Below are 24370 nucleotides of genomic sequence, written 5' to 3'. Positions count from 1 at the left end.
CTAACCACTGCCCCTTGATATTCAAAGGTGTTACCGCCAATAAGTCACCCACTATTAATATCCTGGGTGCTACTATTGAGCCGAAACTGAACTGGACTAGCCATATAAACATATTGGCTATATTATCGGAGGCTAGAGATACGGCAGCAAGTAACTCACTTCCTGACTCCCCAAAGCCTCCCCTCCACCTATAAGGCACAAGCAAGGAGTCCGTTAGAATATTCCCCACTTGATCCCATGAGTGCAGCTCCAACAAATCAAGAAACGTATCACTGTGCGAGACAAAGCAGCTGGCTTCATTGGCGCCACTTCCAGAAACATGCACTCCCTCCACCATCGACAATCAGTAGCAGTAGTACAGGTACACAATCCTTAATCTGAAACGCTCGAGTCCAGCTGGTTTTCAGAATTCAGAATTTTTCGAATTTCGGAATAAGTTACAGTTTGTTGGTGAAGTTTTTAAAAAATCTTACCAAACAGCAGACTCACTGTGAGTAAAACAGGCCCTGAGACAGAATTGAGGCCTGCAAGTGCTGGGCCACACCATCTGAGGGACACACATCGAGCGGGTTTGAGGTTGGGTTAACTGCACGCCAAACAACCTTGTTAATGAGAAAACAACTTCACAAAAAAACCTTCGGATTTTGGAGCGTTTTGGATTTCAGGATTTCGGATAAAGATTTGTCTACCTGTATATTATTTCAAGATGCACTGCAGATATTCACCAAGGCTCCTTAGACAGTACATCCAAACCCACGACCACTTCATCTAGAAGGACAAGTGCAGCAGGCATATGGAAATACCCTTATTGGAAGTTCTTCTTCAAACCATTCATGACTTGGAAAAAAATAGCCGTTCCTTGAGTTTTATTGGGTCAAATTCCTAGAATTCCTTCTGTAAGGATATTGTGGGTCGAAACGACTGTATCGATAAACAAATACAGAGGAACCTTGATTATCTGAACAAGTATTTAATTCAGATAATTGATTATTCAGATAAGGGATTCAATGCCTCTCCTCTGGGACTCGGTATTTTCTGAAGTTTCCTTTTTCCTTGCTCTGTCTGCCTTGCTCCCTCTCTCTGTCTCAGGATTTGTTTCTGAACAGACTCATACTTGTGTGTAAGGGACCTGCAGCATTGCTGAAGCCTCCCGTGCACCCCCCATCAGTTCAATGGGATTGACACAGTGAGCACTTAGCATGTCCACTCCCTGTTCAGGAGACTAGGCAGCAACACTACGTGTGAGCCTCCACTCCTCCATCTGCCCCCATCCCCACATCCCCATCTGTCCCCATCTGCCCCCACCAACCCCAACCACATTCCAAAAACCCCCAACCCCCAACGGGGGCAGCTGGACTGGACACCAACAGCAAGACTGCTGCTGCCTTTGGGGGGGTGGGGGGAGGGGAAAAGAGCCTCAAAATACCGCACGTATATACACACACACACACACACACACACACACACCTCTTTTACTGCAACATTTTGACAAATTCCCACTCTGCCTTGTACAGGACTATGTTGGAGAGATTATCTGGGGAAGTGGGGGGCTAGGGTAGAACTCCAGAGAAAGTGTGGGGAGAGAGACAAAGGGCGAGAGGTCAGTCATTTGAAGACGGTGCCTGGGCTCCCAACAATGTCCAGGACTGTTCTCAGCAGCATTTCAGTAAGCTGAATTCAGTTTTAATCACTGTAAACAAAAGATGCGATCAGTGTTGGAAACGCCTCTCTGATGTAACGCTTTTGTCGGGACCTTGAGATCTTCTTTGGATAATCCGAAATTCGCATAATTGATATTCGGATAATCAAGGTTCCTCTGTATCACACCCTTAATTCTATTTTGGGGTCTCCAATTTTCCGAATATCACTACCAGGCCACTCTAAAAGATAAAAATGGATGTGCTCAACAAAAGCAGAAAATAAGATTTACATAATGCTATTCAGATAAGAAGAAAAGTTCTAAATTGCTTCACAATGGGAAATAGGGAACAGAATAGCAAGCTATGGAGTCACAGTTTAAGAGGACCATTTAGCACAGAAGGAAGCAATTTATTACATTGTGTCTGTGCACTTTCATTTAAAAAGCTATCCACTTGGTTGTTCTCCCAGGCTCTTTCTCAACAGCTCTGCAGAATGACTGAAAAATCTGCTGCAAAAAATCAATTTTGGGAAGAGTTTTAAACAAGGAGAAATACAAGGTGTGGTGATGGGTTTTATGGAGAGGAGGCTAGGCCAGGGCAGCTTAAGGCTTTAATAATTTTCTGTTTTTCTGCACCATTGTCAACATTTAAAAGTTTACATTGTTACATGTCGTGACAGGGACAACACAAAGGTCAAAACCACAGAATCAAAAGCTTCAGGAAACATCAGGTTATGGGAAATTGCAGGTACAGGGTGGGCTAATACTCTGCAGTGAATAAAACATGGAGAGAGGGAGTTCAAATTTAATCTGCTAGATAAATAGTGCATTCTTGATTAGTGGTGCTGGAAGAGCACAGCAGTTCAGGCAGCATCCAAGGAGCTTCGAAATCGACATTTCGGGCAAAAGCCCTTCATCAGGAATCCTATCCCTGATGAAGGGCTTTTGCCCGAAACGTCGATTTCGAAGCTACTTGGATGCTGCCTGAACTGCTGTGCTCTTCCAGCACCACTAATCCTGAATCTGGTTTCCAGCATCTGCAGTCATTGTTTTTACCCAGATAAATAGTGCAGGCCACCAAAGACAGCAATGGACAATCGGACTGGGTATTGCATGGTGCAGGTTGCAAAAATTTTACATGTTCTCCTGTAGTGTGAGTGGCCAGTGCCAGGAATTGAAGCCAAAGGGATCAGGCTTCGAAGGGAACGGGGAGGTCAAAAGAAGGTTTCACTAGGTGGGAACAGCATTCATAATTGGAGCTGTGACCAGTGATCTCAGTTTGCCTGATATGAAACTGGAGAAAGTTATAACTCAGCCACAACTTGATGCCAGAGAGTCAGGCAGTCTGAAAGCATAGAGTGATTGCCAGGTCCAAAAAAGAGGAAATGGTACAGGACAGAATGACATCAGCACACTGACGGAAGCTGTTTCTGCTCCTGTGGACAACATCACAAACAGCAAAAATAGAACACTGGGCAATAAGAGTTAATGATGTGGTGCAAGGAAGAGAAAATGCTAGAGATACATTAACTGTGGTTTAGTCTGTCCATTTTCTTTTCAAAGTGTACAGCTCTCAAATGTAATAATGTAAACTTTTAAACGTAGTGCAGAAATGGTACAGAAAAGCAGAAAATTATTTAAGGTAGTGTAATTTCAGATGATTATTAAATGTTTACACTGCATTTTGAGTCCCTTGTTTCTCTCTTTATTCCTGATGCAGTCATAGCGACTTCCTGAACTGCTCATGATAGCACCCCAAGGTATTTTTGAGTCACGGTAATTAATTAAATATGTGCACTTATGTGGTCTACTTCTAAAGAGGTCTTGTGTATAATTAATAGTATCCCTGCTTCCTGGCCAGAAAACTCTAGATTTAAGTCCCACCCCAGGACTTGATAGCTCAGAAAGGTGTGTTCATACCTTAACCAAACACGTTGAGTATCAATTTACAAGTCCTTCCAACCACTGGCAGGCACTGACAGCAAGAGAGATTTCTGTAATGGGAAAGCTGTTGGAGTCCCTACCATCACTATTGCTGCTGCCAAACTACGACATGCATGTAAAAGTTCATGTTGCCATAGTCACATTGACTTTCTGAGTGAATTGTAACACAATGCCACTTGGACATATTAATTGCAGAAGAAAGCATTTCACACTTTGAAAAACAAGGGCTCAAAAATCCAGAGATCTTCTGTCTATCAGTGTATGATGCGCTCACTAGAATATGTGAATTTGGAAAGGTGTTCTTAATTAGCAGAAAATTGGAAAGTGGCTGTACCACCATATCACATGCAACCCACAGAGCAAAAGGTATGTAACCTCACGCTGGGTAGCTGTATATTTTATACCCAGTACACCAGTGGAAGGCTAGGTTCTGATTTGCTCATCAACTTTATTCTAAAGTGAGGCAACTGTGCTCCACAGGTGCTACAATATTTTTTGTTGGGGGGAGCGGAGTCCAGGCTGAGACAAAGGCTTGAAAGGCCCCACACAAGTCCTACTTGCATGGCAGATTGTGTGGTAAGTCTTGCTTCTCATGTGAGCCAGCCTGGCAATGTCCACACTATTCCAACTTCAGAGGCTATTTTGGTATCAATGGAAGTTTTACCTCAAAAAGGCCCTGCCATGAACTTGAAGCAGGTACTGCAATTTGTTACCTGGTTTCTGGCCCAATTTCTACTGTGTTGCAGGTAGACTCACACCAGCACTGCACTTGTCAAGGTCCACTGAAACTCAGGGACCATTTCTCAATTCGCTCAGTTCTCAACTCCATAAATAGTCACTCAAATGTTTCAAATCTTACATCTTATCGAGATTCTCACTGCCTGCAAAGCTCCTCATCTGGTCCTCCCCTACATTTTGTCGAATTTAGGAAAAGTTCCATTATTTCCACAACATTAGCACAGTGGTTGGACAATTCCTTGGTTCAAGCTCACTGGTTTGAAACAGAACCATCTGGCTCGATGGAAGTGTGTCCACACTGAGCAAGCCATGGAGTAGCTTTACCACTGGAAGCAATGAAGTCCGCATCTGCTCTCTCATCAATCAAGCCAGAATCAAGTGTTTGGAACTAAATGACTAGAAATGGAAAAGGTGAAAGACAATTTTTGTTTCTATTTCTGTTTCTCTTATAATTATCAATTATCTGAGGGTTTTGGCAATTAAGGCAGTTTGTTTTTAACCTCATAAGATTCTTGTGGAGAGATTGGATGTGTCTCCCAACAAATAAATCAGCTGATTTCTTACAGTTCCATTTGACTCAGGTCTCATCCGAATGAGGCCAGCAGCTTCCAGTATCAATCAGGTGTCCTGAAGCAGATTGTCATTGAGGGAGTGGGGCACTGCGGAACAGCATGGTGCTGTGGCAGTCCACAAGTTGGTTCGTGGAAAGGGGTGAGTGAGCCACCAGATACTTGTGGCATTTTTATGCAGTCAAGAGGAGCACTTAAACTGCAAAAGATAGCATCATTTTTTTTTGCACACATAATTACATGGCTTCCAGCGATTCTATAAAGTTCATTGGTTCAGATCTGATACGACTAGGTAGAGTTTTCACAGATCAATCTCCACCAATGTGTACTCAACAACTGGTATAAAGTACTGACTACCTGCGCAAGCTGTTTTAGGCCAGTACTAAAACATACCTAAAAGGAGACACAAACACAGGAACAGGTAAAAGCCAATCAGCTCCCCAAGGCTAATCTGCAACCTATATCATTCTTTGTCCCATATCCCACCTTTGACGAATAACAATCTATCAACACCAAATTTAGTATTACAATTAATCTAGCATCAAATATCATTTGTGGAAAAAGAGTTCTAAATTTCTACTGTATTTTGCCTGAAGAACTGTTCAATTTTAGAACAGTTCTGAAGAAAGGTCGCTGGACCCGAAACATTAACTCTGCTTTGTCTCCATAGATGCTGTCAGATCTGCTGAGTTTTTCCAACAATTTCTGTTTTTGTTTCCAGCACCTGCAGTTCTATCCAGTTTTTACTAAAACAAGGACCTAGCTATCTCTGTCTTACATACTACGACTTGACCTCCCAGGCATTCTGTGGCAACGAATTCCATAGATTCACAACCTTCTGACTAAAGAAATTCATCCGCATCTCAGTTCTAAAGAGTCATTCTTTCACTCTGAAGCTTGTGTCCTCGGGTCCTAGTCTCTCCTACTGCTTAAAACATCTCTCCAAGTCCACTCTATCCAGGCCCCTCAATATTCTATAAGCTTCAATGAGACTTCCCCCACATCCTTCTAACCACCTTGCAGTAGAGACCACAAGTCCTCAAACGCTCCCCATATGATAAACCCTGAATTCTTGCCATCATTCTTGTGAACTTCCTCCGGGCACCCTCCTTCATTAGATATTGGGCCCAAAGTGCTCACAATATTCCAAATGCGGTCTGACCAAAGCTTTGTACAGCCTCAGTACATGTCTGCTCTTGTATTCTAGTCTTTGCTAACACTGCATTTGCCTTCCTTACTGCCAATTGAACCTGTATGTTAATTTTGGAGAATCCTGAACTAGGACTCCTTAGTCCTGTTGCACTTCAGATTTCTGAACCGTTTACCTATTTCGAAAACAGTCTACACCTGTATTCCTCCTATCAAACTGCAAAACCTCAATTTTCCAAATTGTATTCCATCTGTGACTTCTTTGCCCACTCTCCTAGCCTATCCAAGTCCTTATGCAGTATCCCCGCTTTTTCAACACTACCTCCACCCCCTGCCACCCCACCCATCTTTGTGTCATCTCAATCTGAGCAACAATGCTCTCAGCTCCTTCATCCACATGAGTAGTTATAGACCAACACTGGCACCTGCGAAACTCCACTAGTCACTGGCTACCTTCCTGAAAAAGACCCCCTTATACCCACTCCCTGCCTTTGCCGGTCAGCCAATCCTCTATCCATCCCAGTACCTTGTCCTTTGTCCCTCATGCCATGGGCTCTGACCTTATTTAGCAACGTCCTGTGTGGCATTTTGCCAACAGGTCTTCTAGCCTCAATGTTGTGAATTATGTGGTGATTACTCCAGACAGGAGAAAGAATCAGTCAGCAAGTGTGTCAAGTTAATATGTTGAAAAGGCATTATAAAGGGATAATATTCATGGAAAATGAACACGTAGTCATGAAAGAAGTAGGGAATGAAACTGAAAATCCGAGCTATGGAAATGAATCAGAAATTGAAAATTCAAATTTGCCCATCCAACAATCAATTGGAAAACATGAAGGTACTTTAAAAGTTAGAAAACATCAGGTATTATCTTCTAGAAAGCTATTAAAGTGACTTAAAATGGCTATCACTGGCAGATATGTCAATTATGAGAATAAGTCAGGATGAACATGATGTTACCTAAAACCAACCTCCCTTCAGACTCAGTCCAGAGAGATTGGTTCTAGTGAGGGAAGAGGTTAAGCTAATGATGGACCATGACATTAATGAACTGAGTAATGGTAACTCGAGCTCACCTATCAGGATGGTGCTGAAACTAGATAGGTCACAGATTGTATTATCATAAAGTCAACATGGTAATAAAAGCAGACTCCTACTCTATTTCAACACTGGAAGACTACAATGAATTGGACAAGCATGATTTGTCACAAAATGGACTTTCTAAAGAAATTTTGGCCAGTTCTGTTTACTGACAAAGCCAAATAAATATGGGCTTTTATAATACCAGACGGACTTTAACAATTCAAAGTCATGCTGTTTGGAATGAAAATGCACCAGCAACATTTTAATGATTAACAAATGAAAATATGGTGTTGTAATTGTGTTGTTTACATTGACAACTTGATTGTTTTTAACCAATTTAGGAAGAACATATACATTATTTAAATGATCAACCACAAAAAGCCAATTGGGTTATAAATCAGACTGAGAATTTGCCAATGTGCAGGTGACATATTTAGGCCACAGTGTGGGCCAAACCTAAATGACACCCAGAGAAGTGAAGGTACGGGCTATTTTGGATTTTCCCTTGAAGAAAACATGAAATTGTACATTTTGCTGACTATTTGTCGTGAACCTCAAACTGTCATTGAACCTTTAACAAATTTCTTGAAGGCAGAAAATTTGAATAGACACAAGAGTGTCAAAGTGACTTTGACAATATGAAAGCCATGCTGATAACCACACCAGTTTTACAGCACCAAATTATCATAAATCACTCAAACTATCATTGATGCTTGTGAGATTAGTTTGGGAGCTGTTTTAATGCACGTAGGTGGGACTGGGATCAAAGGACCTATCAGTTATTTTACAAAGAAACTGAGCACATATTAGCCATAATATCCTATAGTGGAAAAGAAGACATTGAACATTGTGATAGTTCTATATCGTTGCTGCTGATGTAAAATCAAAACACGGAGTAAACTGTATTGACATACAATCCTTCGATTTTCCGAGACAAATATTGGGAGAAGAAATTACAATTAGTTAGGTGGAGTTTAATTCTCCAATCATACTGTTTGATAATTGTTCATAAGTCTGGAAAAGAGAATATGATACTGGATGCTTTATTGAGAACATGTATGAAGGACATGGAGTGATGTGATGCCCATGGATTAATGAGATAGCTTTGAATGAGTAATCAAAATGCCCAAAAGATACATTTTATTCATCTGAGGAAGGGCCACTTGACCCGAAACATTAACTCTGCTTTCTCTCCACAGATGCTGTCAGTCCTGCTGAGATTTTCCAGCAATTTCTGTTTTTTGTTTCTGATTTACAGCATTCACAATTCTTTCAGGTTTTATTATGATAAAGTTTACGTTGTGTTAGAGTACAATCAGGTTTGCATTCAGCTAAGTGAATATTAACAGGCTTTATCAAACATAATGTTTAACTAGAAAAGGTAAAGGGGAACAGTCATTTGTGAGACCCAACGTACTCAGGAAGTGGTTACAACTTGTTCTGACATTATCATAAGATCACTGATAATAGAGTTCCTAATTATCATAGTATTGCATTATCTTGCATGTGTGTCATTGTGTTTTGTATCTTACTGTACTGTTGAGTTGCATTTTGTGTACTTTGACAAAAAAAATCATAAAAGACTATTGAAGGAGGTTTTACAATAAATCTTCAACACAGATATAATCTGACCCAAATAACTTACTAAGAATAAATACAGCAGGTTTCAGAATATCGCTGCAAGTCTAAAATAGAATAGGCATTATTACCATCCAATACATTACTCAACTTCAAAACAAGACAGACTAGCGCTTACAGTGGCAATATTATTTGTTGTATCATGCTAGTGCATCTTACAGATAAGACTGTTAACAACGATGTTACAGTGTCTGCATTCCATATCTATGGGGTGCAGTGTTATGGATGCATTTTCCTCATTGTGATACAGATCAAAATATCTCGCTCATATTTTGATCATTGCTCTTTAACTAAAATGTTCCTTTTTAAACATACAAAGCCATTATATAATTCTGATTTAAAAAGCATTTTCATGATGGACCATTCAAAATTATTTCTGAAATTATCCATAAGGAAAGCCATTCATGGTGCTGCAGTAAAACAAACAGGCTGAACAACCAAATAGTAAAATTAACGTCAAGCATACAAACACAAAGCCAAGACGATGTGGTTCAAACTTTGGTATCTCATCCACTTTATAAATGATGACTTTTTTTTAAGGAGGGTCTTTTTAACAAAATACATTACATTCAATGGTATTTATATATCTTTAACTAATGCATATGTCTACATTTTAATGAAACTGAGGGTGGTTAGGTGCAGGGTCTGCCTTGGCAATTGTAGGCACCTAGATGGGCAAACAAAGATGAACGAAAAGACTTGCTGGGGATTTGCTCAGCAGGGTTTATGCAATAAGTCATTTATGAAACGCTGCTGAAAGGAAGGATGAGGGTATCTCACTTATTCAAACAGATCCGTGAAAATGCAGATTGGATTGGAATTAAATCTCAGCAAGAAACAAATGGCTTTTAATAAATTAAAAACAGCCATTCTGATTGCAATGTCACAATAACAAATATAGTCTAAAGCAACTGATATATTAGAAAATGCACAATTCAATAACTAGAGAATGCAAAAAAAGGAACTACTTTAAAAAATATTTTAAATGCTTATACTTCCAATTTATTCCAAGGAAAATCACAAATTATTTGAATTTTTAATTGTATTTCAATTACTTACTGTTCTTTTTATACAGAAGAACTTCAAAGCAGTTTGATTCATAGTTGTCAAACGTCTGTCTGACCTTCTCAATGGTCTTCTTATCTGTCAGGTCACCATACATAAAACTGCACAGAAAAAGAGGAAAAGAGCATGATTTAGATTTTCACTTATCCCTGCTTTTGTTGATGATGTGCTCTAATCTTAGAATTGTAATCAACAGGAAACAGGAGGGAAAATGACATTTAGAAACAGTTGCATCATCATCTAAGTATCTTACAGATTTATTCAATAAAGATATTTATATGTAAATCATTACGGGAATATTTTATGCACCTTAACTGCTCATGCTACATGCAATATAGTTGTAAGTGTGCATTGCAGAATTGTATATGATGATTATAGAATCCCTACAGTGTGTAAGTAGGCCATTCTGCCCATCGAGTCCACAGTGACTCTCCAAAGGCCATCCCGCCCAGACCCATCCTCCACTCTATTCCCACAATCCTGCATTTCCCATGATTAATCCATCTAGCCTGCACAACCCTGAACACTATGGGCAATTTAGCATGGCCAATCCACATAACGGACATATCTTTGGACTGTGGGAGGAAACTGGAACACCTGGAGGAAACGCATGCTAACATGGGAAGAACGTGCAAACTCCACACAGACAGATCCCTGGTGCTGTAAGGCAGCAATGCTAACCACTGAGCCATTGTGCTGCCCCATAATCACTGGCAACCATCCGCATTTGTGTTCACAATGAGCATTTGGGCTATTGTGCTCATTAGAACTCAATAGTCGTGCAAATTTCCCAGGGTAAAAACAAGGACTGCAGATGCTGGAAACCAGATTCTAGATTAGCGTGGTACTGGAAAAGCACAGCAGTTCAGGCAGCATCCAAGGAGCAGGAAAATCAACATTTCGGGCAAAAGCCCTTCATCAGGAATTTCCCAGTCTCCTCCAAGGTTAGCCGAAGAGCCACTTCAGCTTAGTGGTGCTACTCATGTGACAAGCAAAAGTCACTCATCACAGGGCAACAAGTTGGAGGAAACACAATTACTTCAGGACACTACAGCCACACATTGGAATAGAGTACTCCGAGGTGTGCTGCTTAAGATAAAGTTGGAAACTTAAAGATGGAACTGGTTGCAAGGAGGATGAGAGAAATCCCAGAGCTGCAGCTGGAAAAATCCAGGACAGTACAGAAAGGCAGAAATAAATGAAACGTTTGTAATTTAGTCAGAGCTTATGTAATAACAATAGAAGAAAATCAGAATACATTTACAAATGTGACCCTACAGGTTTTGTTTAAAAATGTCTATTTGAAACAAAACAAATTGTGAAATAAGAGCTTCAGGCCAATGGTTGCTGTACGCTTTGATGCCAGTTGTGTGGGTTATACACAGTCAGCCATTCAGACTTATTGTTCATCCCCTTACTAATGAAGTTCAGTTGGAGATTCAAAGGTCCTGAGCTCTGCAAAGGTCATCACATACAGCACGAAAATCATAAAACACTGAATCATAAAGCCACTTCCTGTGGCTCCTGCATTTAGCAGGACACATTGAAACAAGAAAGGATTTGGCTTCTGCAGCATCTCAGGGCCTCTAGATAGAATGATGGTACTGGACCATGTGCTCTATTGAATTTGACACTAGGTTCAGCTACTAAGAGTAATGAATGATGACAAGTAACAACATTCAAATTTAAAAGCTCATTTCATTTTATGATAAATAGATAGATTACCTAGACTTTACAACTACTTCTAATATTCTAAATGTCTTTTTTCTTGGAATGTTATATCATTATTGACAAGTATTCATGATAAAAAGAATAGGATTCCCATCTGGAAAAAGGAGAACAATCTGGATATCATTTGCAGTTGCACATCCAGCTATCTTGGGAGATGATCTCTATCTAGGGTTGAATCTATCACTTTGCTTTGAACTTGGTTTGTTGTGGCTGCTTGGGCCAATTCAAGAGTGCCAATCCATTCCATAGTCAATACAGGTGAATTGCATTGACCCAAGGTAACTGAAATTTCCTCCTTCCAACGGGTTCTCAATTTCTAACATCAGGTCTTTTATTTTTTTGTCCTTTGCTTTCAGGCATTCCGACCCAGACAACTTGAGGTCTAGCTTTCAGACATCCTTGTAAAACAGTTGGGGGTGAGCTGGGTAAAGCCCGCCATACAGAATGTCTTTGGGGATGTGACCATCATCAACTTGGCTCACATGGCCTAGCTAATACCTGCGCAGAAATGCCATGGATCCCCGGACACTGGTGGCCTTCCATGCCCAGCACTCTCTTTTGCCACCAAAAGAGAAAATGCTGGAAAATCTCAGCAGGTCTGGCAGCATCTGTAAGGAGAGAAAAGAGCTGACATTTCGAGTCTAACTGACCCTTTGTCAAAGCTCTCTTTTGCCAGGAGATCATAAAATTCAGGACAGGCAGTAGAGTTGGACGTTGTTCCGCTGCTTTTCTTGGCTGACAGAAGTTGTCCAAGCCTCGCTGCTCTAAGGAGGGTGCAGAGATAAGCCTAATAAACACAGTGCTTAGAAATTTTGGTTGGTTTGCTTCAAGGGACAAATTGCTGGTAATTGTCGATCCTTCAGAGGGAGGGTATCAACATTGATGGAAGGTAGTATCTATATATCCTAGCCCCATAACTTTGGTCTTTCAGATGCTGATGATCAGGGCTATAAGCTGCTGTCAGTCAGCTTCAGTACAGGTTGTCAAGTCAGTAAAGACTTTGTTGTTAGCCTAAACTTTTGCAAGTTGAAAAACTTGGCATCAGCTCCGGCCTGCAGCTACACACCTTTGTTCCAGTTGCAGAAGGCATACAATCGCAGTGTACAGAAAAATATGCCAAGAGAAAGCACCAGTCATGCTGAACTCTATTGCTGACCTTAAAAGCCTTTGATGACATACTTGATTGAATCTAACAAAAATACACATATCCTGATGGAAAGAAGAAATGATAGCAAGAGTCTAGGACTCCATCTCTATTGCTGTCGAAGGCCTTGCCGAGGTCTATGAAGGCAATATGGAATAGTCTACACTGCTCATAGCAGTTTTGTAACTGCTGAAATGAGAAAATCAAATTTGCTTTTGATCTGCTGGCTCTGAAGCCACATCAACACTCACATGAAATGCATGTTTATGCCGCCATACATATCCAATAGTCTGGCTCCGAAATAAACCATATTCAAGGTATTCTGAATTGAGCATCAAAGAACTGCACTGAAGTCCTTCACCCACTCGTTGCAATGATCAGATAAGACTCTTCACACATGGAAAAAGAGCAGTTTTGAAAGCTGTTTGGTAGAAAGTCAGAATATTGAATATACAACTCTCAAGTGGCTGCTACACATCTTTAAGATATTTTTTTCCTGAAAATGTTCCATTGAAGGGAGCAAAAGATTTAACAGCACGGTGCACATGATGAATGCAGCATTCTCAGTAAACATTTGGGAACTGTAGAAACAATAAAAGACTCATGACCAAATGAATGCAGTCTCTGAGGTTTGTCATATATGTGAGCAAAGGTTTGTTAGTCCTAGACAAATGGCAAGCTAAGTGTATAAATCTTAGAACTACACGCATTCTGTTATTTCAAAGATACAATTGTTTTTCTGCTTCTGCTCAGGTAGTTAAGCCATGAAAATTGTACAGAGCATTGATTTCGCTTTCCTACAATCTACATTGGTTTATGCCTTTATTGTGTGATGATGCTGTCACTTTTAAAAGGTTATTTTGTCCTTTTTTTTTGAAAAGAGATCGTAAAGGCAGAGATGCCGAAGCATCCAGGGACTTTAAACATGGAAGGGGATTGGCCAGTTCCCCCAGTTCAGATTTTTTCTAGTTTTGCTTTTGGCTGTAGCAGTCACAAGATGTTGGAATCCAGAAGTGTTGCAAGCTTCAGTAAAGGATTGCTCTGAAATATCTCTCTGCATGTTGTTCCCTTCAGCCATAAGAATCTGTGTTTGCATTTATGCTTTTTTGCTCAGTGGTATGGTTATGGTATGTTACTGTATTGGAACAGTTAATTAGTAATAGTTGCTGCATCGGGTTGGTTACGTTTTCCAACAGTTAAGTTTTGATCTAAATTCCGCTTTCCTTTGTTTATGTTTCAACTGTAGTGTTTAAATAAACTCTGTTTTGCTTAAAGCTGAGTGGTTTGACTAGCTACGTCACACCTGGCACACCCACTTCTCATCTGCCTATAAATAAGAAAATGTTAGAGCCTAGGCTACCTTCTTAAAATATTTTAAAGGTGCCTGGCCTAGAACCACAATAAAGTTTGAATTCAAAAGAATGGAAATAGTGCCAGATTTTATACTGTATAGTCCAAATTCATTTTTAAGTGAAGCTTTTAAATCTAAGCAAATAGGTATATACACACACACACACATAGCTGGAATTTAGGGGACACTTCAAAATAATCCAAATTAATTTCTCTGCTGTGCAACGACTAATGTGCATGTAGAGAGCTTTGTGTTAATTGAACTAGAACAATCCATTATGGGTCTCAATTTCAATAATTTACCAATGGAAATGGGGTTTAAGTTGCCAGGAGTGCTAGACCTTTACATTGCCCAAAGTCATGGATCAGAAAATTACGCATGCTATGTAAGGTCTAAAACTCGACTTTCAAACTGCACTAGTAGATGTCTTTTTGCCAGTGGAGTCTTGCAAAATCACAATTATACACCTTATCAACCTTTGCATTCTTGCTTTTGTTTCTGTCTATATCAATGAACAAATGTTGGACAGAATTGCAGCTTCATTTGAAAGAAGAGCATTTCCCATAGTCGTTTCAAAGTAATCATTTAGAGTCATAGAATCATACAGTCCAGAAACAGACTTCCCAATCTGACCTTGTCCCATTTGCCAGCATTTAGCCAATATCCCTTTAAACCTTTTCTATTCATATACCCATCCAGATACCTTTTAAACATTGTAATTGTACCAGCACTTCCTCTTCAGCTCATTCCATGCATGCACCACCCTCTGCATGAAAAAGTTGCCCCTAAGGTCCCTTTTAAATCTTGCCCTTCTCACCTTCAACCTGTGCCCCCTAATTTTGGATTCCCCTACACTGGGGAAAAGACATTGACTATGCACCCTATTCATGTCCCTCATGGTTATATAAACTTCGATGAAGTCTCCCCTTAGCCTCTGACATTCCAGGGAGAAAAGCCCCAGCCTCTCCCTATAACTCAAACCCTCCAGTACCAGCAACATGCTTGCAAATTTTTTCTGCACCATCTCAAGTTTAACAACATCTGTCCTATAGAAGGGTGACCAGAATTGTATGCAATACTCTAAAAGTGGCCTCACCAATGCCCTGTACAGCTGCAACATGACATCCCAACTCCTATACTCAATGTTCTGATCAATGAAGGCAACCTTGCCAAACATCTTCTTCACCACCCTGTCTACCTTTGACATCACTTTCAAGGTACTATGCACCTGTAGGCATAGATCTCTTTGTTTAGCAATACTCCCCAGGGCTCTACCATTAACCGTGTATGCCCTGCCCTGGTTGGCCTTGCCAAAATGCAACAGCCCACATTTATCCAAATTAAACGTCTGCCACTCCTTGTCCCATTGGCCCATCTGATCAAAGTCCCATTGTACTCAGAGATAATGTCCACTACACTACTGATTTGATGTCATCTACAAACTTACTAACCATACCTCTTACATTCATATACAAATAATTAATATAAATGATGAAAAGCAGTGGAGCTGCACCGATCGTTGCAGCACACTGCTGGTCATAGGTCTCCAGTCTGAAACCTCTTACACCACCTTCTGTCTCCCACCTTCAAGCCAATTTTGTAGCCAATTTGCTAGCTCTCCCTGGATCCCATGTAATCTAAACTTACCAACTAGCCTACCATGCGGAACCTTGTTGAACACTTTACTGAAGTCCATATAGTCAACATCTACCATTCTGCCTTCAATCTTCTTTGTCGCCTCTTTAAAAATCTCAAGTTAGTGAGACATGATTTCCCACCACAGACCCATGTTGACTATCCCTAGTCAGTCCTTGCCTTTCCAAATGCATGTAAATTTTGTTCCTCAGAACTCCCTCCAACAACTTACCCACCACTGACTTAAGGCTCATCAGTCTATTGTTCTCTGGCTTTTCCTTACAGCCTTTCTTAAAATAATGGCACTGTATTAGCCAACCTCCAATCTTCCAGCACCTCACCCAAGGTTGTCGATGATACAAATATCTCAGCAGGGGCCCAGCAATCTTTTCCCTTGCATCGCACAAAGATGTGGGAAACACCTGATCAGGTCCATGGGATTTATCTACCTTTATACATTTTAAGGACTCCAGCACCTCCTCTTCTGTCATATGAACTCTTTTCAAGAATCACTATTTATTTCCCCAAGTTCCCTAGCTTCCATGTCCTTCTCGACAGAAAATACTGATACAAAATATTTGTTTAGTACCTCACCCATCTCCTGTGGTTCCACACATAGACAGCCATGTTGATCTTCAAAGGGCCCTATTCTCTCCCTAATTTTTTTCTTTGCCCTTAATGTAATTATATAATCTCTTGGATTTTTCTTAACTTGATTTGCCAAAGCTATCTCATGTCCCCTTTTTACTCTCCTGATTTCCCTCTTAAGTATATTCCTCCTGCCCTTATTCTCCTCAGGGGATTCACTCGATCCCAGCTGAATGTACCTGATATGTGCCTCCTTCTGTTTTTTAACCAGAGCCTCAGTTACTTTAGTCATCCAGCATTCCCTACACCTACCAGCCTTGCCCTTCACACTGACAGAAACGTACTGTCTCTGAACTCTTGTTTTCAAATGGTGAAGACTGGTATTCATGTTAATTTGATTTGTGCACAGTTTTTGAAACTATTGGTCAGCTTTTGCTACTTTCCTGGATTGGGCAAGCAAATTATAACTCCTGTACCTTTTTTAAATAAGCATTTAGGATGCTTCTGTCCTATTTTATGGAGACAGGTATTATTTTATTTTTACCAGTTAGCTATACCTAGAGTTCTTATCTCAGAAGTTAAGCACAATTGATTTCCTTCATAGCGCATCCTATTCCAAAATGTACTCCAATACATCTCAGCATTAATTTGTTTCAAAAGTAATTCAAACCTCCCATTTTCCCCACACTGGCCTAGTTAATAAGATGGCAATTTTTTTCTTTGAATTTGCTTTTTAAAAAGTTTAAATAACACAGTGAAAAAGGAATGTGAATGTTACAGCATTAATCATTCTCACTTAATATGAGGAAACGTCTGTACAATGTATCTAAATTATTGCTATCCATCTGACAGGATAGCAATCAACAGGCTGGATACTGTGCCTGATTGGTGCTGGTAAATTACAAATAAATGGGGTGACAGGTATAAAATGTAACACAATTCTCCTTTTATAGCTACCATAGAGGAGGTGCAAAAGAAAAATTAAATGACAAAAAATGAGGACAAAATAAACAATAGAGGTGATGATTACTGTTTGGTGGCAATTTCTGATATTGCAATGTATTACGTTTTAATTCTGCAAGAGAGTGGAACATTTTGTGAGATTTCACGACTCATTTCCTTTCAACACTGTATTAAGTGACATATTTACAAAATATGATAAAGAAAACAATTTATGCTCACAAAACTGAAAATGCCAACTGATTGCATTATACAGACCATTACCAACAGAAAGTCTGCAATTACAGTCAGTGCCAGGAGACTTGAGGCAAGTCAAGCAATATTTTTAATATTCCATCTATGAGAAAAGCACATTGGAATGTTACTGGGTTTATGTAAATGATATAACTGTATGATAAAATAACTGAGAAATAGATGATTTACACAGACCAGAGAATGCAGTAAAAACATTATCTGCAGAAATCAAAATTAATGACTTGAAGCTATTAAGCCTAAGGAAGTAGCAATAAAAAAAAAGAAAATCGTAATAAGATGTAAGCATTTGGAGATACTGTCACATTGACCTATTGAAATGAGAGTAAATTATTTCAATTCTACCATAGATATACAAAATGCTTCTCAGACAAAATCCCGGTTTAATTATGACAAAGTTTCAGTCATATAGAGAAATACCAATATACAGAAATTGTAACTTCATTTTCTTATTTCTGGTTGAACCAATGAACAATAAAGTAAAAAATATTGAAATGCAATGTGTGGAAACCAACTAAATTACTAGTAAATCATTTCCATTAGACCAAGTTATTTCGGTCTAATGTTTTTTAAAACAATATTAAATATTGTAGCACCAAGATTCCAACACACTGATTTTATTAGCTTGAATCTTTTTGCATTGTCATCATCATCAACAATCATTTGCTAACAAGTATGATTGTCCACCTAGGAAATATTTTTACATTTAAACTGTTCAAACAATTTTTCCCGTCACAGTTCTGCTGCTGTTTATTTGTGAATTCTAATGTGATTAGAACTTTTCCTACCAACAATGTGTTACTCAGGAATGTGTCAGATAGAAAGGGGAAGTGATTCCATTTGTTTCAGTGATTTCAAATTATTAGCCATCATTATCTATTCTTTGCAAGTAATTATAATACTTCATCGGTTACAGATGTAATTTATTCATTTTGTAAAAGAAAAGGTTATTATAACATTGGCCTCTTTTTTTGTAGCTTTGTTCAATTTTACATGCATTATTAATATTGTCAGCATTTGCAAACTACAGGTTACAGAGCAATTGTTCAGTGTTTGTGAAACTGGTTTTTGACAAGTTTAAATATAAACAAATGTGCCCACCTAGTTAGGAAAGATTAAAAAGCTTTCTGCTGTATTCTCATTCACAAAACAAAGTTACATATGACTCCAGAGTCCTTATCTTTATGTTCTGATCTCCAAAACAGTGCCACAGTACCCTGTTGATTAACTTCCCTCCTGCCAGAGATCACTTCTATGTTTTCTCCGGCATTCCGCCAATGTCCTTTTTAACATTTCCAAGATTGCTTCACCTTTCAACCCTCTCAAGCTTCATCTCTTCCCAAACAACACCACCCCTACTCCACCCCCACCCCACCCCGACCCTCAAGTCCTTTGCTACCTTCTTGGCTTCCAAGTCTCCCCCTTGCAAAGCCCTGTGGCAAGTTTACGTGAGGAATGTTATAGTCATGGCACTTCACACTTTCCTGGATGGTAATATAGATGTAAAGAGATTTTCCATGAATTCAAAAGTCTATTTATTTCTCTGTTCCATAAATGCCATTCAACCCATCAAGTCTGTTCCACGATTTTTTGATAATCCTCTAACTCTTCTTCCTGTTTCAGTCTTCTGAGTTTCCCTTTCCTACTTGTTCTTCTCTATTTGTTTTGTTTCCTGCTGAAATGAATTCCATCAATTGCCACAACAGAGGTGCACTCAACTGTCTGAATGTGCAGTGTCTGTGACAAGGTGAAAAATTCAGCATGTCAACACATAAAGATTATGAGCATAATTATAGAAAAAGCTTTACCTGTATACCAAAATGTCAGTATTCATGAACTGCAATTCATGTTCTTATTATCAACAATTCAGACAACTGATGAACAATGACGGAAAAGAATGAAAATGCAGTGTATGGCATCCAACTAAATCACTAGTAACAACCAGACAAAAAGCAATGCTGGAAAAAATTAAATTAAATTAAAACAAAGAAAGCTCTGAACATTCAGAGATCTGGTTAAATATTTGAAATATTAATCCTAACCATCTTCTCTCCACAGGTGCTGCCTGACATGCTGAGCATTTCAAGAATTTTCCGTTTTTATTTGAGATTTGCCGACAGTTGTCACAATGCATTCATCGTTTGCAAATGAGATATCATTGTTCCTTGAGGAGCTCAAGGTAATATCAACAGATGGTTTATAAGTAACAATATGTCATCAGCTCCCATGGATGATGATCCCACTGAGAACAACAGCAAAGAAGTTCTATAGTCAGCAATGAAACTGTTCAATAGGGCGATCATCAAAAGGAATCTTAAGTCTTGTCGTGATTCATTGGCCAGTGTTTGCAGTCTGCTCCTAATCATATGTTCTGCATTGACGTAGCTTAGTTTAGCCTGTACAGCCTCACCAAACACAAAGGATGGCTGTAGATACTACCAGTTTAGTGGCCCTTTTGCTTGGAAACAAAACTGAAAATGCACAAATATTTGAAATGGAAACACTTCTTTGCTATGGGGAAAGAGCAGTGATCGTATTTGTAAAGAACTGCCACAGACACAATAAGACAAATGACTTCTCATTTTTTATTCATTTGTAGGACTTGGGCGTCGCTGGCTGGCCAGCATTGATAACCCATCCTTACTTGCCCTTGAGAAGGTGGCGGTGAGCTGCCTTCTATAATTAGCTCGGGTATCTATAATTTATCTTCCATATCCTTAATCTGAGGTTCAATGTAACAGGTCCAAGAAGGTTGACCCACAATGCTGGTAGGGAGGGAATTCCATGATTTTGATCCAATGACTGTGAAGGAACGGTGGTATATTTCCAAGTCAGGGGTGGTGAGTGGCTTGGAGGAACTTGCAGGTGGTGGTGTTCCCAAGTACCTGCATCCTTGTCCTTCTAGATGAAAGTGGTTATGGGTTTGGAAGATGCTGTCTGAGGATCCTTGATGAATTTCTTCAGTGTATCTTGTAAATAGTACACACTGCTGCTACTGAGCATGCCAGTGGTAGACGATTTGAATGTTTGTAGATGTGGTGCTAATCGAGCGGGATGCTTTGTCCTGGATAGTGTCACGTTTCTTGAGTGTTGTAGGAGCTGCACACACCTGGCAAGTAGGGTGTTTCCATCACACTCCTGACTTGTGCCTTGTAGGTGGCGGACAGGCTTTGAGGAGTAAGGAGGTGAGTTACTCACTGCTGTATCTCTAGTCTCTGACATGCTCTTGTAGTCACTGTGTTTATGTGGTGAGTCCAGCTGAGTTTCTGGTCAATGATAACCCCAAGGATGTTGACAATGGGGGATTCAGTGATGGCAATACTGTTGAATGGCAAGGGGTGGTGGTTTGAGTGTCTCTTATCGATGATGGTTACTGTCTGACATTTGTGTGGCCCGAATGTTACTTGCCACTTATCAGTCCAAGCCTGGATATTGTCCAGATCTTGTTGAATTTCAGCACAGACTGCTTCAGTACCTGAGGAGTTGCGAATGGTGCTGAACACTATGCAATCATTGGCGACACTGTGCAAACATCCTCACTTTTTACCTTATGACAGGGGGAAGGTCATTGATTGATCAGCTGAAGATTGTTGGGCCTGGAACACTACCCTGAGGGACTCCTGCAGAGATGGCCTGGAGCTGAGATGACTGACTCTGCACAACTACAACCATCTTCCTTTGTGCCAGGTATGACTCTAACCAGCGGATGTTTGCCCCCAATACCCATTGATTCCAGTTTTGGCAGGGTTTCTCGACATCATACTTGGTCAACTGCGGCCTTGATGTCAAGGGCTATCACTCTCACCTCATCTCTGGAACTCAGCTCTTTTGTCCATGTTTGAACCAAGACTATAATGAGGTTAGGAGCTGAGTGACCTTGGCGAAACCCAAATTTGGTGTCACTGAGCAGGTTATTGCTGAGCAGGTGCCACTTGATAACACTGTTGATGACACCTTCCATCCCTTTACTGATGATGGAGGGTAGACTGATTGGGCAGTAATTGGCCGGGTTTGATTTGTCCTGCTTTTTGTGTTCAGGACATATCTGGGCAATTTTCCACATTGTCGGGTAGATGCCAGTGTTGTAACTGTACTGGAACAGCTTGGCTAGGGGAGCAGCAAGATGTGGAGCACATGTCCTCAGTACCAATGCCGGAATGTTATCAAGGGCCATTGCCTTCGCAGTATCCAGTGCCTCCAGCTGTTTCTTGATAGAGCGTGGAATCGAATTGGCTGGAGACTGGTATCTGTGATCCTGGGAACCACAGGAGGAGCTCAGGATTCTTCATCCACTCAGCACATCTGATTGAAAATTGTTGTGAATGCATCAGCCTTATCTTTTGCACTGATCCATCACTGAGGATGGGGATATTTGTGGAGTCTCCTCCTCCAGTGAGTTGTTCAATTATCCACCACCATTCATGAATGGATGTGGAAGGACTGCAGAGCTTAGATCTGCTCCGTTGGTGATGGAATCGCTTAGCTCTGTCTATCACTAGCTGTTTATGCCATTTGGCACACAAGTAGCCCCATTCAATAGCTTCACCAAGTTGACACCTCATTTTTAGGTATGCCTGATGCTGCTCCTGGCATACCCTCCTGCACTCTCCATTGAACCAGGGTTCATCCCCACACTTGATGGCAATGGTTGAGTGGGGGATGTGCCAGGCCATGAGATGATAGATTCTGCTGGAGTACAGTTCAGCTGCTGTTGATAGCCCACAGCGCTTCATGGATGCCCAGTCTTGAGTTGCTGTATCGGTTATAAGTTTGTCCCATTTAGCACAGTGATAGTGCCACACAACACGATGGAGGTTATTCACGATGTGAAGGCAGGACTTCATCTCCACAAGGACAGTGCGGTGATCACTTTTACCTATACTGTCATAGACAGATACGTCTGCATCTGAGGTCAAGTATGTTTTTTCATCTTGTTGGTTCCTTCACCACCCACCGCAGACCCACTCCAGCAGTTATATCCTTTAGGACCCAACCAGCTTGATTAGTAATGCTGCCGCTGAGCCACATTTGGTGGTGGACATTGATATCCCCCACCCAGAATACATTTTGCACCCTTGCCCCCCTCAGTGCTTCCTCCAAGTGTTGTTCAACATGGAGAGGTACCAATTCATCCGCCGAAGAAGGACACTACATGGTACCCAGTAAGAGGTTTCCTTGCACATGTTTAACCTAAAGTCATGAGACTTCATGGGGTCTGGAGTCGGTGTCAAGGTCTCCCAGGGCAACTCCCTCCCAACTATGTACCAACGTGCCGCAACCTGTACTGTGTCTGTCCTGCCGGTGGGACAGGACATATCCAGGGATGGTAATGGTGGTGTCTGGGGTGTTATCTGTAAGGTATGATTCTGTAAGAATGACTATGTCAGGCTGATGCTGTGGTCCTGCATGAAGAGAGGAAGAATGACTGACAGTTAGAATCAGAATTCAAAGCCCTCTTGTGCGTTTAACACAGGAGCCCATTTTAACATCGAACAGTCTTAAAATATGTAGAGGAGAGGGCAGCAATATAAACTGATTGTTTTCAGGCATGAGATATTTTAACTCCCAGACTTCCTCTGCAAGCTGCCAGTCAGCTGTCTGTCTGTGGGAAGTGATTAGGAAGCAGAGCTGGTTAGTGGGAGGCAGCAACAGTCTGAGTGGCCAGAAACAACCAGACAGCAGGAGAGAAACATTCAACAGCTAGCAACAAGACTCAGAGAGACAATCTCAGCAGGACCATGGGCAAGAAGGAAGGAGTGTGTGGCATTCATTTATCTTCCTAACCCCATTTTCCATTTATCTTGAAGAGCATTTTCAGTGTCCCAATAAATGCTGATGCACTGTGAAAGCTGCTTCCCCAGTCTGGTACAAATTACAATGTGACCAAAGTTCATAATTTATATTGTTTCACAGTATGAGGGTGTCACTGTTAAGACCAGTATTTCTTATTCGGAAGTTTGAAACTTGCTAGGCTACATTAAGATTCATCCACAGTGGTGCAGTCTTGTTCTGAAGAAAGGTCACTGAACTTGAAAGTTTAACATTGCTTTCTGTTCGCGGATGCCGCCAGACCTGCTAAAGTTCTCCAGCAATTTCTGTTTTTGTTAGTGTAGTTTTGAATCACTTATAAGCCAGAATAGATAAGGATAGTTTTTTTTTTAACCTCCTGAACCAATTAGGGAACCAATTTGGTTCTTATAACAATCCAACAGTTTTATGTCTACCTTTACTGATGCCAATATCTTTTATTTCCAGATATATAAATCTGAGTCTAAGTTCTCAAAACCCAACCTAGGATTTAGCCAGGCTTCTGGAGTATTAGTTCTTGTCTCTCTACTTCTTTACAATGGGCTTTCAATTTGCATCAACCTCTGAACCATACTGACATTAAAATTGTTATGGATTTTACACATGGATGAGAAAATTTCCTTCTTTTCTCACTTCTCAGCTGAGCCTAACAATATTTTAGAGAAGAAGTATTTTAAGCCCTTACATGCTATGATTTTTCAGAAAGACAGGCTTTCTTTTACACTTAAACCAAATGAAAGGATAAATGCTTATGTTTCACAGCACACAACATGCAAGCACTACAAACGCCCATTGCTTTTCCACGCCAAATACACACCACAAGAAATGATGATGTCTAAAGTTTACTCTCAAAGAACAAAAGAAAAAGAAAATAATTCTCACGAGTTCACAAGATGGTAAGTTAAACATTGCAGACCTGAAGGATTCGCTCTTAATGTTGGTGGTGACACATTCACGATGATTCACCCCAAACAAAAAGAAATTTCTGGTTGCCCAGCCAAAGTTGGTTGAGCCCCTGGAGTGAAGATTTATAATTTTGCAGCTTAAATGATGCAATCTTCTCCCAAGGATAAATT

General features: G+C 40.4%; 1 protein-coding gene across 3 annotated transcripts in view; it reads right to left on the bottom strand.

The window, feature by feature from the left end:
• Positions 1–24370, bottom strand: part of LOC140476173 (voltage-gated delayed rectifier potassium channel KCNH5) — a 312744-nt gene that overhangs the window by 239413 nt on the left and 48961 nt on the right. For all 3 annotated transcript variants that reach the window (XM_072568342.1, XM_072568343.1, XM_072568345.1), the window contains exon 3: positions 9820–9926. In XM_072568342.1, the coding sequence (XP_072424443.1) occupies positions 9820–9926 (107 nt within the window). The remainder of the gene's footprint in view (positions 1–9819; positions 9927–24370) is intronic.

This window comes from Chiloscyllium punctatum, chromosome 4 (assembly GCF_047496795.1).
Source record: "Chiloscyllium punctatum isolate Juve2018m chromosome 4, sChiPun1.3, whole genome shotgun sequence".
NCBI classification, from domain to species: Eukaryota; Metazoa; Chordata; class Chondrichthyes; order Orectolobiformes; family Hemiscylliidae; genus Chiloscyllium; species Chiloscyllium punctatum.
The sequence above is the reverse complement of the archived record's forward strand: the minus strand, read 5'-3'. Positions and strand labels throughout refer to the sequence as shown.